Genomic DNA, 15,153 nt, shown 5'->3' on the forward strand with positions numbered 1-15,153 from the left:
AGTAATAGTTATATATTCAGCCAAGAAAATCAAATGACTGAGCTCCATCATCCTCTTAATGGATGCCATCAATTTTTGCCCTCTGTGTTCTGATTTCCTCCATCAAAAATGGCTTTAGGTCCATTTCCACGGCAGTAATGGAACTTAACGTCCATTACTCAGTGTTCAGGGAAGTGTGTATACAACCTGCAGTGCACGGTTATCTCACAGAAAAGCATAGAGGAAGCCAAAAGTATTCATTAAGGAAAGGGTTGTAGCATTAAAGGCAAAAATATTGAATTTCACATGTTTAATCTAAGTTGGAAATTTTTAATTGGTATCATCCAGCAGTCTGGCATATACCTAGCTAAGCATTATGACATGTAAAATATGACAGAAAAATAAATGCTTTTTCTGTGTACTAATTATTTAGCCTTACAAGATCAAAATCCAAATGACTAGCTGTTGCTTCAGATATAAATCCATCATTGAAGTCTAATTTACATTATTAGAGGTATTAATGATACAATATTTTCTAGTCGTTTGTACTACTTTAATGAAATAAATTCTTTTTAATTGTAATTAGTTTTTTTATTCTTAAAAAGTTATGATTTCTAGTAAGTTCAAATGGGGATGATTTATATGTGTGTTATTAACATCTGAAGGGCAACCCTGTAGCTCAGATGGTAAAGAATCTGTCTGCAATGGAGGAGACCCGGGTTCTATCCCTTGGTTGGGAAGATCCTCTGGAGAAGGAAATGGCAACCCACCCCAGTATTCCAGTATTCTTCTTGCCTGGAGAATCCCATGGACTGAGGAGCCTGGTGGGCTACAGTCAATGGGGTTGCAAGGAGTCGGACACGACTGAGCGACCCGCCATAGCACATAGCCATATAAACATTTACTCTAAATGCTCAATATTTTGTTTGAAAGTGAAGATTTTGTTTGAAAGTGAAGTCACTCAGTCGTGTCTGACTCCTTGCAACTCCGTGGACTGTGGCTCACCAGGCTCCTCAGTCCATGGGATTCTCCAGGCAAGAATTCTGGAGTGGGTTGCCATTTCCTTCTCCAGGGGATCTTCCCAACCCAGGGATCGAACCCGGGTCTCCCACATTGCAGGCAGACGCTTTAACCTCTGAGCTACCAGGGAAGCCCAATATTTTGTTCAGCAACTCTATTTATTAATACTAAATCCAATCAAGTCTGTCCCCTTAGGTGAATTCTTAAGATGCCAGGATCATGTGATGATAATATGCTCAGTTTCCTTGAGTTTTCTCAAGGTGGGAATGAGTTTTTTTTTAAAACTTCATAGGAGAAACAAGGACAGATTTTTAGATACTTTAATTTTTAAAGACAATTGACAAAGAAATGTATATATTGACATATTGTACATAAATAAAAATATAACTCCTTATTAATAAACATGTTCATATTTTTATCCATAACAATATTAGTCCATATGTTTTGTGATTTACATGGATATATTAACATTTTAAATAATATTTAATATTCTTATAGAAAATTTATAGAATAAGATGGGAAAAATGCATTGTAATTTCTGTGAATGAAAGAACATGTTTACATATTATTTTTAGGATTTTGTTTATTCCAAACAATATATTGTTATTTATCATTTTTTTAAATGATACTATATTTTACTTCTGTGCTTTTATATCTTTTAGGTCATTTCCCAACAACTACTGGGACAAATTTGTTAAAAGAAAGGTAATACTACTTAGAGCACTTTACATTTTCTATTTTTTCCTAAAGTGTAATTCAGATTTGAATTTGCTGTGGCTCATATGTAGAATGAGATATTGAGGTATGCTTTATCTGTCAATGTCATTTCAAAATGGAAATAGGATTGAATATGAGTTTCAAAAATTTCATAAGAAATCCATACTCTGCAGCTAAAAATTAAATAAGCATTGCTCATCCACCCATCCTCTGACTCAGGTGATTAAACAGTGCTCAGCCTGTACATTAAAAAGAACTGGTAAGAATTTTCTCTGAGATTGGGTACCTGACTGAAGGTTCTTTTCTGATAAGACAGCTAAGTTACCAGGGCTAGAATCCTGCCTTACAATAAAGAAGTAAAGTTGTATAACAACAGACAACTACATTTTATATTACTTTATATAAACTTCAAAGACCTTTTTTTTTTGATAGTTTTTTTCTTCTGATGCACACTGCATCATAGGATGGTGGGAAGAAGACAGATAGTTAAGACCGTCAGCTCTGATTTTGAGAGTCAAGGATTATCTATGCTCTTCCTACCACACATTATTTAATGTAGATCACTTTTTAAAGAAAATATAACAAGGCATACACAGTACTTGTACATTGTAAAATACAGTAAACATTATTTTGCAGCTCCTTCTTATTCCTTGAACCCTCCAGTTGCCAAGCTGAATCAATTCATGCCATGTACCATAATGAGCTGTAGCTCCAGGGTATATATATGGTCTGAGGTAGAAGGGCCACAAATAATCCGCTGAATGGAGTGATCTTTTCCCCCTTTGATTCCACCAGTTTAGTGGGACTCAGAGGGTGGTTGGTGATTAGCAGCTGCAAATTTTTTGTTACCAGTCTGAGGGGAGAAAGAGAGTTTGCCAAGAATTTAAATCAAGTACATCATTTAAAATGAAGCACATTAAAGAAAACAGAACAACACAAAAACCCCTCAAGACTTTCTAGTTGGAAGGAGCAGAATGTTTGCTGATTTTCATTTTGGTGCAAGTTTTTTGTCTCCTTGTGACCGCAAAGTAGTAGCATTGCACTAATGCAGATGAGTCATCCAAATTAGGCCAGAGCTTTGAAAGAATCATTTTTAAGTAACTTAAAATAGATGATTTGCCATACATCAACATGAACCCACCACAGGTTAAATTAAAAAAAAAGATTTGAATATTTTATTCATATTTGATTTGAATATTTTATTCATATTAATTATTTAATAATATAAAGAAGCAAAAGTTATCTCCAAAGGAAATGATATATCTAGAGTCAAATAAGTAGACAAATTGTAATTGTGGCTAAGACTCTTCATGGCGTTCCTGCTCTTGGGTCCAGTTTGTCCTCCTGGGTGAGAATATAACCCCTAAAGAACTCCCACTCAGATCAGCCCAGCCCCTTTTCAGTACTGTGAGAATAATGCAAAACAAATTGTTTTAATGAACCTAAATAGTATACATTCATAGGACTTTAAACTACTATTGCTCTTTAATGTTTATTTCACTTTACCTGTTTGTACACATTCCAAAAATGCTTATTTTAATTTCTGCTAATCCTTTCTTTCTGTTTATGTATTTTTCCATTACCTACTCTAATCTTTTAACATCCCCCCTCCTTTCCCTCTGGTTCCCAGTGCCTTTGCTTCTCCTAGATCCCTTTTCCTTGCTTTCTTTCCCTCTTTTGCTGCCAGTTCTCTCTCCTTCTGGATTTCTTTCATTATTTTGCTGTTGCCTCATTTTCACTGATGTGCAGGATCCTCCTGGTACATAAACCCTAGGCCAAGAGTTGCTATATAAGAGACAGAGGTACTGAGCTCACAGGTGATCTGTGAGCCCACGTCCAAGCATTGATTAAAAACCCAGTACTTGTGCAAAGCCAGGCAAATGTGACAGGACAGAGGGGCAAGGAAATCAAGGTGGGTTGCTAAGAAGTGATTCTAGTGATGGATAAAGCATCTATACTAGAATTAACTGAAGACCTGAGGATGTGACAAGGTTTCAGGTTCAGATGGAGACCACAGAGGGAATACCAGCATGTCGTGACCATCCCAGTGGCGTGCTGTGCTCTATGCGGGAGACCTTTGCTGAGTCAGCCTTGCCTGGATGCTTCCTCATCCACTCTTTTGCCAAGCCGACCAACCCTGGGCATGTTACATTCTCTAAGATACAATTTCTTTGTCTGCAGAGCAGGATGCTAATAAGAGGAAACTTCCACATTGAAAGAGCCCCATGATGGAAAACAAGTCAAAATTCTTAGCATAATTCCCGACATAAAGTATGAATTTGGTAGAAGTTACCTTATTCCATTACCTCCCACCACTCCTTTACCCATTTCCTTCAGCCCATCCTCTTCTATTTGCATACCTTCCTCTTGCCTTAGAAATCATGTTCTTCAGCTAGGTATTATTTAAAATGTTTTAAGTAGACTTGCCTGGCAGTCCAGTGCTTAGACCCCCACATTTCCAATGCAAGGGCACAAGTTCAGTCCCTAGTCGAGGAACTAAGATCCCACATGCTGTGCAGCATGCCCTAAACAAATAAATGCCCCATACATACATCAGTGTCTCTTTTGCTGTCTCGTACACAGGGTTATTGTTATCATCTTTCTGATGCATTCATTTTGATATTTGGCAAAACTAATACAATTATGTAAAGTTTAAAAATAAAATTAAAATAAATAAATAAATGCTGTTAAATTCACTTAGACCTTAACAATATGATCAGAGAACATGAGCTGTAAGTTAGATTTTTAAGTGAACTTGAAAGTAAGACATGTATTATGTATTAAAATACTCTGATGTTTGTATGTACGTACATAGATGAGACTACTTGATGGTGGAGGTCTGTAAAATGCTTTTATTATTGCCCCAGGTTATGGATAAATATGGAGAGTTCTATGGCCGAGACAGAATCAGCGAGTTACTCGGCATGGACAAAGCTGCCTTGGACTTCAGTGATGCCCGGGAAAAGAAGAAGCCAAAGAAAGACAGCTCCCTGTCAGCTGTGTGAGTGTTAATTCTGCTCTATTCAAGATGTAGGTAGAAAGGAGGAAAAATGAATACACTTCTGAATTTGCTAGTGCATTGATTTCCTTTCCTTCAGTGTCAGAAGAACAGAGAGATGAGCGAAACAGTATATATACAAAATCTGCTTTTGTACTTCTGAGCTCTGGGATCATTAGATATAATCTATAACTTCTGAACATGTCTTTTTTTGTTATTTATATAAAGCAAGACAAAAAGATTTATGTTCTTAATTTGATTTGCCTCTTTACCCCTAAATGCCACTTAAGTCGAAGTCAGAGGTACAAAAACATAATATTTGACTATGTTTTCTTAAAGCTTCCTATTTGAAAAGAAGTTAATTTTCTTATTTTGGAAAAAGGAGTAATATAGGCCTTTTATTAGAAATGTTCAAAGTTCATATCCTTTTATTATAATTGTTATATTTTATTTAAATAGCAAAGACTTGGTACCATGTCATCATACTATTACTTAGAAAGTTTACATTAAAATGAGGCACCCTTATATAGTATTTGCATGGAATGTTATGATATAACTAGGAGAATGTAAACTGGCTGACTTCACCAGAGACTGACTTTCACACACACGTGTAGTGTGAGTATGTGTATATATACATATATTTCTATTTTATGAATTTAATCAACTATAATCTGAAAAGAAATGTAAAGCCCACATGCTTTTAAAAAGTAATTTCTTATTGTAGTCACAACAATTTTAGAAAAAACAGTGGTTACCGTCCCTTATTTAGGTGTATTTAAGGTGTCAGTCAACTAGGTATGTGATGATTTCTTTGAAAACATAAATATTTAAGGTTCTGTAGAGCAGTGTTAGATTGTCTTAGATAAATATTTTAGTTAGCATTAAAAAAGACACTTTGGCTGACCTATCCTTTTGGTCATTTTTTTTTTCTCTCTGAAGCCTTGGTTAGAGCTAGTTGAGTCTTTAAAAATAACGTGAACCCAGTTGAAAAGTAGTTCAATAAGCAAATATGTAACAGAAATGATGAACTTAAGTTTAAAGTATTATCTGGTACTTTAAGAAAACAAATATGTTTCCTAAAGACCAAATCACTATATATAAGAAGAAACACAGTTGATAACCCTTAGGCATTAAGACCTTTATGTTAGAATATCATGTGAAACAAGGATAGTGGTGAAAAGTATGCTGCGTTTCCCACTAACATTTTCAGATCCCTGCTAAGCAAGGTAGAATTAAATAGTTTTACTGAATTATGCATTTTACATGGGCTTCCCTAGTGGCTCAGCTGGTAAAGAATCTGCCTGCAATGCGGGAGACCTGGGTTCGACCCCTGGGTTGGGAAGATCCCCTGGAGAAGGGAAAGGCTACCCACTCCAGTATTCTGGCCTAGAGAATTCCATGGACTGTACAGTCCTTGGGGTTGCAAAGAGTCGGACATGACTGAGCAACTTTCACTCTCACTGAATTATGCGTTTTACATGGTCGTATTTGTGACTCTGGAAAATAAGTCTGAAAAAACAGAAAAGTTTAGACTACTGTTTTACTATGAACAGTTGTAAATTAGTGGAATTTTCCACTGTTTTACATAGTAAATATTTGCAGGTTGACTGCTAGAAAAGTACCAATAAATTAATGTGGACTTTATTAATACCATTAAATAGGGATAATATAATTACAGTTTGCTGGTGAATAACACACATTACTAGGAAAAAATTTACATGTAGTGTTCCTTTATTAAAGTGTTTAAAAAGATGGAGTTTTAAAAGATTATCTGGTTTCTATATGAATATTATCTTAATGTGAACATTTGCATACAAGGATGATTCACGTATCTATGTGTGCATGTATTTATCAATCAAATTTATAGGGCTTGGTATGTGCACATTTGGGCTTCTCTGGTGGCTCAGTGGTAGAGAATCCACCTGCTAATGCAGGAGACATGGGTCCAATCCCTGGGTCAGGAAGATCCCCTGAAGAAGGAAGTGGCAACCTGCTCCAGAATTCTTGCCTGGGAAATTCCATGGACAGAGGAGCCTGGCGGGCTAGTCCATGAGGTAGCAAAAGAGTTGGAAATGACTTAGCGACTAAACAACAGCAGCGACAGATGTGCCCATTTAAATAGGTGGCTAACTTACCTCCTGGGGTAGAATGGCCTCCAACAGCCAGAAAGCCTGCATACTTCTTCACCATGTGTCTTCATGGAGTGAGAGTGGAGCTTATATCTCCGAGCTCTCTGGCTTCTAGCTTACCTCTGAACCAAGTCCTGTGGCTGGGGAGGCCGTGACTGGTCCAGATCAGCTGTGCTGCATCCCTGAGGGTGGAGTCAGCTCTGCCCAAAGAGCATGACTGCCACCATTGGTGAGAAGAGAGTACTGTGTACTACAAAATGCTTTTCATGCAGTCGGTAGCGACTTGCTACCCTAACGAGTGATAGGGATAGAAAAGAACTAATCATAAGAATAAATTTTTAAATCACGAAACTACCATGGGAAATTCAGACATCCTGATAAAACCCTTATTTTATTTAGGATTGCTTTCATGGAATATAATTATGCTCTCGTGCAAACTTTCCAGTTTGTTTATCTTTTTAAGAAAAAGTATTGTTATATTGAAACCTATTGTAAATATTCATGAAACTTTAAAAATGATTATTTAAAATCACAAAACTACAACTCAAAGACAGTTTTATTTCCTTAAAAGTCAGAGAGTCTAGGCTAAAGTAAATTAAACCTTAACTCCAAGGGGAAAAACCTCCTATGAAATCAACTTTAGATGATAAACTATGTATCACTGCACTTATAACTTAAGATTGGCCTAATTAAAGAAATGATTAAAAAAGTAATTAAAGACTAAAACAGTATCTCTAGAGGAGCCCTTTTGAAAATAGCACTAAAAATTACATCGTATTATTATATCAATTCCTAGAATGTTGGGAAGGCTAATAAAATTATAATTTCTAGCCCTATAAACCAGTGCAAGTTCTGAAAAAAGAAAGCTAAAAAAGTATATTTTAATACATGTCTATTTTATTCTGCAAAGATCAAAAATATTTATGTTGCAATTCATTCATTCAACATTATTCAATATTATATGATACACTGACTGTATCATATAATGTGCTTGGTGATGGGTATTTTAGAGACTAGTGAGAGAGGTGTAAATACATGTACATACATACACACCTACAGCTACAAAACTGTGGGATATGATTATAAAGGGAGATGACTACAAAGTGCTGTGGGAAGCAAGGGGAAGGGTTAAATTCCTTTTTGGATAGAGAAGGATATGAGAAGGGGCATTTTTGAAATCAAAAGGAAACAAAAATAGAACCAATAAGCCCTTTCACTGGCAAAATCATTACAGTTATAAAGTAAATGTGGCTATTTATGCAGGTTTTTTATTAGTTGAACTAAAAATAATTCTGTTGGTATGCAGTTACAAATGTATAGCGAAAGTTAGGGAGGAAAGTCTTGATATACCTATGTTGGTTAATTTGTACAATTTTTAGGAATAAGTGTTAAAGTGTTTATCTTATATTTAATGTAGAGAAAAGAAAAGGTCAAAAAAAGCTATTTTTAAATAATAGAAGATATACTGAAGCTTTGTTTTGTTTTCTAAGATTCCTCTAAAAAAAATCACAAAACTCTGGAATACACTGTCCAACGGAGCTCTCAAGCTCTTCCCCGGGCACCTGAACTAGAACTCATCTTCTGAGATGGTTGCCAGCCCTACCCCATCCCATGGGGAGTGAATGCCAGCAGGCTCTTGCAAGCCTGTGAGCCTTTGCTTCATGTACATATCTACAAATTCTTTTGTTTTTCCAGACTGAACTCTATTGATGTGAAGTATCAGATGTGGAAACTAGGAGTCGTTTTCACTGACAACGTAAGCTACCTTCAATACCACAAAGTAAAACGCACTCTGATTAGATGAGTTTACTGGGCTTCAGCAGGTGGAAATTTTCGACGGCTACTTAAGAAAGTTATTCAAATATCGGTTCATTTAATACTGACCATATCTGAGAAAAACCCATAGAAATACATGATTCATCAGCCCATCTCCCATTCCATTTCTTTCAATAGCTGAAAGATTAAAATGAAAATATATTTACACAAGAAAATGAAACATGAAAATTCACGTGTATTTTCATTCAGGTTTTAGTTGAACAATGGCATTCTTCAAAATTTTTACAGATGTTAGAAACTTCTAAATACGTTTTTTAAAGTTTTTCTTAACATTGATTGCAATCCATTTGCTTCTGCCAAGTTAAGTACATTATTGTGTTCTTTTTCTTGATGGATCTTCCTTTTATCAAACAGCCTATGAGTTAAACCATAGGACCCACATATATGTACAAATATTATGAAAAAAAATCACCCATGACTAAAAGCCACCAGCTGTCAAGGCAGAGAATCACATTATAGTATCTCATTGGTTCAATAGCTTGACATTTTTGAATCTTAGAATTTTCAGTTTAAATAACTGTTACAGTCAATTGTTTTTAATGCTACTATTTGCTGCCGGGGAGTTGCGAGAGAGAATCGTGAAACATGGCTGAATACATCGACTACAATTGTTTCTGTAGCTCTCAGCTCATCCCCTCATTCTTGCTTCTTAATTTTTTTGCCATCTTCTCACATCCACTCAGAAAGGAACGTAAGAACATCCCCTAAGGCCTTCTGCTGTTCTCTCTTCTGTGCTTTCTTCCTTGGACATCTCATGTAGTCTCAAAAAATCTCACTCCAATTTTAGCACTGACTTTTATAGTGATCCTTACTTCCATTCTCCTAAAGACCTGTGACACCCCTCTCCCGCATACTCTTAACCTCTGTCTCCACCCCTGCCTCATCCAGTCATGGCCCAGAATCCTGGGTATCTTAAAGAACCCTCCAAAGAGCTTAGACTTGTCTTGAAATATCTTTTGTCAGCTGCTAGTAAGGTGTCTTTCAGCTAACTTCTCATCTAACAGTGGAAGCAGCTTCCCTGAATAAAAAGGTCACCTCAACTCAGCCACACGTGGCAACATATAAAGATATTTTGGGTTGTCATGACTGGGAAAAGAGAATGCTAGTGGCAGCTGGTGAGTAGAGACCAGGAATGCTGCTTACAAACCATCCTATAATGCACACGATGGCACCCGTGTCAAAGAATTAACCGGCCTAAACTATCAGTAGCGCTGAGGCTGATATAAGCTGCTGTTGAATAGTAAGTCAATTCATTTTTCTCTGTGGGAGAATAAATAAAAACAACCACTCTGGTGTAAAGGAGAGAATGGATGGCATTGAACTCTGCAGAATGAGCTAAATTAAAATGCACGAACTCATATAACTAATTGGAATTATATGAATATATAATTAAAAGATAAAGTCAATGGAGCAGTTAGAATGAGATTAGAGTAGCTTTTGCAATAATATATATTCCATTTTCTGACATTCTTTTCTCTCATTTCATCTTAATAGTCCTTCCTCTACCTTGCCTGGTATATGACCATGTCCATTCTTGGACACTACAACAACTTTTTTTTTGCTGCTCATCTTCTGGACATTGCTATGGGATTCAAGACGTTAAGAACCATCTTGTCATCAGTAACTCACAATGGCAAACAGGTAAAAATTTATCTTTTCTTTCCCCTGCAAAAACTGAAAAACTAACAAATATTCCAACAGAAGTAAAACCAAACCTCAAATAACAGTGTACAGTTTTAAAGCTTTTGTGGATAGAGGAGCTGTACTTTTTCTCCTGGAAACCATAAGGATTTGTAGTTTGAGAGTCCCTTAGACCTACGTTCAAGTCTTGGTTTGATTGATTTAGCTTTGTGACCCTGGATAAATTATTTACCATTCCTAAATCTCAACTCCCTCATTTTGAATGAAAACAGCAAAAGTACCTACCTTACCAGGGTTTTGTGAGAATTTAAAATAAAAACATAAACGTGGAGGTCTTAGCACAGGCCCTGGCACAGTAAATTCTCAGGAAAACAGTTACTGTTTTGTTCCTAATATGATATCTGCTGTATTTGATACTGTGAGGAAACCAAAGTATGCTGCAATATCCTCACACACTAGTTGCATTAGTAATAAAACAGATGCTGCATCTGTAATTTAATACAGTATTTTAAACCAGATCTTCTTGGGCTCTTTTCTCCACTTTTATATTGGGCAAAATGAATAATAATGTTTCACACTTGACAAGGTCATGCTTACTTAGAGGAAAGTTGGCTTAATTTCAGATAATCAGCTTATGTTCTAATGCAACACACTTGTCTTGTTAAAACTTTCATTATTAATAAACTTATCAATTCATTCTGTATTTATCAAGTGTCCACTGAGAGGTAACACATTCTATGTTATTTACTTGGAATAAAAGAGTCCTTCTTTTTCCAGAATTTTATAATCCAGCATATTTTAAAATTGGTGCCCTTCCTAAAACCTTGAACTATGTCCACAGTTAAATTCACATTATCATGACCTTCAGTTTTCTAAATTTCAGCATACTGTTCTTATATATGTCACTCTAGTTTCTGAATATGAGTATGGTATGTATGGCATGGCATAAATCCAGTGACAAAAACTATACTAAGCTTATTCGAAAAGTTAGCAGATTACTTTTGAGCTCCAAGCATATTCAAAGAATTGGAGATGCTGAATTTGTGGAGTGTTTTCACACAAAAAAATCTAGCACTATTCTCAATTGCTAAACTTTTGCTTGTTTCTAAATTCTATTCCCTCTCTTTTTGAGGTATCAGATTTCCATTTGCAGAGATAGAGAGAGCTTGGTCTTATAGTAAACATGTAAAATTTACAGTGGCTTTGTACTTAATTGGTAGGAGTGAATTAAGCCCTCTATTAAGACATGTTTTTTTCCAGATAATTATAAAGTGATTTTTCAAAGACTTAATATATGCCACCACAACATAAGGGGTATGTTGTAATCAGAGGAAGTTGACATAAAAAATAATGTATTTTAGTGTGTTTAGAATTTCTGTGATGGAACCAGAAAAGTATTTTTACCAGCTTGGTGGAAAGCACATTTAAAAAATATACATGAAAGTGAAAGTGTTAGTTGCTCAGTCGTGTCCGACTCTTTGCAACCCCCCAGGCTCCTCTCTCTATGGAATTCTCTATGCAAGAATACTGGAGTGAGTAGCCTTTCCCTTTTCCAGGGGATCTTCCCAAACCAGGGATTGAATCTGGGTCTCCCACAATACAGGCAGTTTCTTTACCATCTGAGCCCCCAGGGTAGCCCCCAAAATATTCATATACAAATTATGTGTATATTCATATATATACATATTCTATAAAATGTGTTTATATATACATGCATATATATATAGTGTATAGTTTGGAATTAAAAATTACATACAGCTTTAAGAAGACCTTTCAAACTGTGAATTTTATTTATACAACGAGAAAATTAGCCTTTAATACCAAATAACTAACACTATTTTAAAGTGTTTTTCCCAGTACTTACTTGGCAGTCCAGTGGTTAAGACTCTGATCTTCCAGTGCAGGGGGCGTGGGTTCAATCCCTGGTGGGGAAACTAAGATTCTATATGCTATGTGGCACAGCCAAAAAGGTAAATATATAATTAAAGGAGTCTTTCCCTTTGATCACTGCTTTAGAGTAACAAACCCAGACTTCTTAGTTTTATTTTTTTTAATATTTATATTACATACTATTAACAGTTATGCACTTCCAGGTGTTAGAAGAAATTCCTATTTTATTTTATTTTTTTTAATTTTTTTTTAAAGAAATTCCTATTTTAATTTAGGATGTTATTGAAGGAAAACATGATTTACAACCCCTCTTACTATCATAACAAAAATGAGATAGTTTTTATTAGGAATGTAAATTATTTAAAGGGAATAGACCTTATGAAAAGAAAGTATTTAGTATAGTATCTACCACCAAATATTTAGATAATAGAAAAATGAAGCTGCTTATTAATTATTAATCATTTTAAATAATTAAATTTTATTAAAATAAATTTTAATAATTATCCAAATTGAATTTGGATAGGAAATTAAATCAGCAATTATTCATATTCCAGTGATAGTAAGCATTTATTAGTCAATCAAGTAGTCAAGTTTTACATAAAGTAATCTGACAACTTGATAAAATAAACAGACCATGAAAATAGATTTCCCCACTGAGTGTATAAGTAAAGGATGATTATAAGGTGTGGATTCCATTAGCTTTTAGTCAGTTAATCCACTGATTTGTATTTCTAATGTATTTTCACTGTCACATTGCTTTCCAGCTTGTATTAACTGTTGGCTTATTGGCTGTTGTTGTATACCTATATACTGTCGTGGCATTCAATTTTTTCCGAAAATTCTACAATAAAAGTGAAGATGGCGATACACCAGACATGAAGTGTGATGACATGCTAACGGTAAGTTCACACTCTGATCTCATATGAATGAAAAAATTCTCCTGCTTACTCAATTCAAGGAATTGTATACTTATTCTTTAAGAGTGCATAATATAAAGTAGTGTATACAGCAAAAAGCTGTGTGGCTTTTTAAAGATTTTCATGTTTTGCGGAACAGGAAGCATTTCTGCTGGTTTTGCACATCTGCTGCATCAGCCTGATAATTAATAGAATATCAAGTAAAGTCCTTAGAACTGGAGGAATTAATATAAACCCTTTAACCTGTTGTTCATATATTCTAGGACAGCAGGTAAAGTTTTTTCCTTGTAGAACATGTTGAAGGCTTAGGTATTTGTTCACCTTAATGATAGCTGAAATTACTGATGTCCAAAAATGCTTTTTATATTGAGTATCCTCGCTTAAATTATTCTTGCTCTTGACTTTAAAATCAACAGATGTTAAAGCTTTTATATTATTTTGTCACTCTTCTGTAACCTGCATCTTGGATACTGGCAAATCAGAAATTAACATACATGGGACCCTAGACTAGGAAGTAAAAATTAGACAAAATATTAACCTTTACCTGGAAATAGATGAATCCTTAAATGAGCTCCAAATTGAGACACCTATACCACTGAGGTTGGTATAAGTTAAAGAGACAGATATAATGATGCTAAAATTACTCTAGGAAAAAATAAACATCTCAAAGGAATAATGAGAAAGAACTACTAACATTATAAAAGACTAGTTCAGTCAGTTCAGTTCAGTCGCTCAGTCGTGTCTGACTCTTTGTGACCCATGAACGGCAGCTCGCCAGGCCTCCCTGTCCATCACCAACTCCCAGAGTCCACCCAAACCCATGTCCATCAAGTCAGTGATGCCATCCAGCCACCTCATCCTCTGTCGTCCCCTTCTCCTCCCACCTTCAATCTTTCCCAGGATCAGGGTCTTTTCAAATGAGTCAGCTCTTCACATCAGGTGGCCAAAGTATTGGAGTTTCAGCTTCAACATCAGTCCTTCCAGTGAACACCCAGGACTGATCTTTAGGATGGACTGGTTGGATCTCCTTGCAGTCCAAGGGACTCTCAAGAGTCTTCTCCAACACCACAGTTCAAAAGCATCAATTCTTTGGTGCTCAGCTTTCTTTATAGTCCAACTCTCACATCCATACATGACCATTGGAAAAACCATAGCCTTGACTAGATGGACCTTTGTTGGCAAAGTAATGTCTCTGCTTTTTACTATGCTGTCTAGGTTGGTCATAACTTTCCTTCCAAGGAGTAAGCGTCTTTTAATTTCATAGCTGCAATCACCATCTGCAGTGATTTTGGAGCCCCCCAAAATAAAGTCAGCCATTGTTTCCACTCTTTCCCCATCTCTTTCCCATGAAGTGATGGGACCAGATGCCATGATCTTAGTTTTCTGAATGTTGAGTTTTAAGCCAACTTTTTCACTCTCCTCTTTCATTTTCATCAAAAGGCTCTTTAGTTCTTCTTCACTTTCTGCCATAAGGGCGGTGTAATCTGCATTTCTGAGGTGATTGATATTTCTCCCGGCAGTCTTAATTCCAGCTTGTGCTTCATCCAGCCCAGTGTTTCTCATGATGTACTCTGCATATAAGTTAAATAAGCAGAGTGACAATATACAGCCTTGACGTACTCCTTTTCCTATTTGGAACCAGTCTGTTGTTCCATATCCAGTTCTGTTGCTTCCTGACCTGCATACAGTTTCTCCAGAGGCAGGTCAGGTGGTCTGGTATTCCCATCTCTTTCAGAATTTTCCACAGTTTATTGTGATCCACAGAGTCAAAGGCTTTGGCATAGTCAATAAAGCAGAAATAGATGTTTTTCTGGAACTCTTGCTTTTTCCATGATCCAGCGGATGTTGGCAATTTGATCTCTGGTTCCTCTGCCTTTTGTAAAACCAGCTCAAACATCAGGAAGTTCACAGTTCACGTATTACTGAAGTCTGGCTTGGAGAATTTTAAGCATTACTTTACTAGCATATGAAGACAATTTTCTTACTAGAGAATGACAGAACAATGGAATAGTCTAGAAATAGATTT

At 35.9% G+C, this 15,153-nt stretch overlaps 1 protein-coding gene across 7 annotated transcripts in view; it reads left to right on the forward strand.

Moving 5' to 3' along the window:
* Positions 1 to 15,153, forward strand: part of RYR2 (ryanodine receptor 2) — an 827,636-nt gene that overhangs the window by 778,433 nt on the left and 34,050 nt on the right. For all 7 annotated transcript variants that reach the window (XM_059882653.1, XM_059882647.1, XM_059882648.1 and 4 more), the window contains 5 exons: positions 1,662 to 1,704; positions 4,584 to 4,717; positions 8,539 to 8,599; positions 10,174 to 10,320; positions 12,975 to 13,109. In XM_059882653.1, coding sequence (XP_059738636.1) covers positions 1,662 to 1,704; positions 4,584 to 4,717; positions 8,539 to 8,599; positions 10,174 to 10,320; positions 12,975 to 13,109 — 520 coding nt within the window. The remainder of the gene's footprint in view (positions 1 to 1,661; positions 1,705 to 4,583; positions 4,718 to 8,538; positions 8,600 to 10,173; positions 10,321 to 12,974; positions 13,110 to 15,153) is intronic.

The sequence above is a fragment of the Bos taurus genome, chromosome 28, assembly GCF_002263795.3.
Source record: "Bos taurus isolate L1 Dominette 01449 registration number 42190680 breed Hereford chromosome 28, ARS-UCD2.0, whole genome shotgun sequence".
In the NCBI taxonomy this organism is placed as follows: Eukaryota; Metazoa; Chordata; class Mammalia; order Artiodactyla; family Bovidae; genus Bos; species Bos taurus.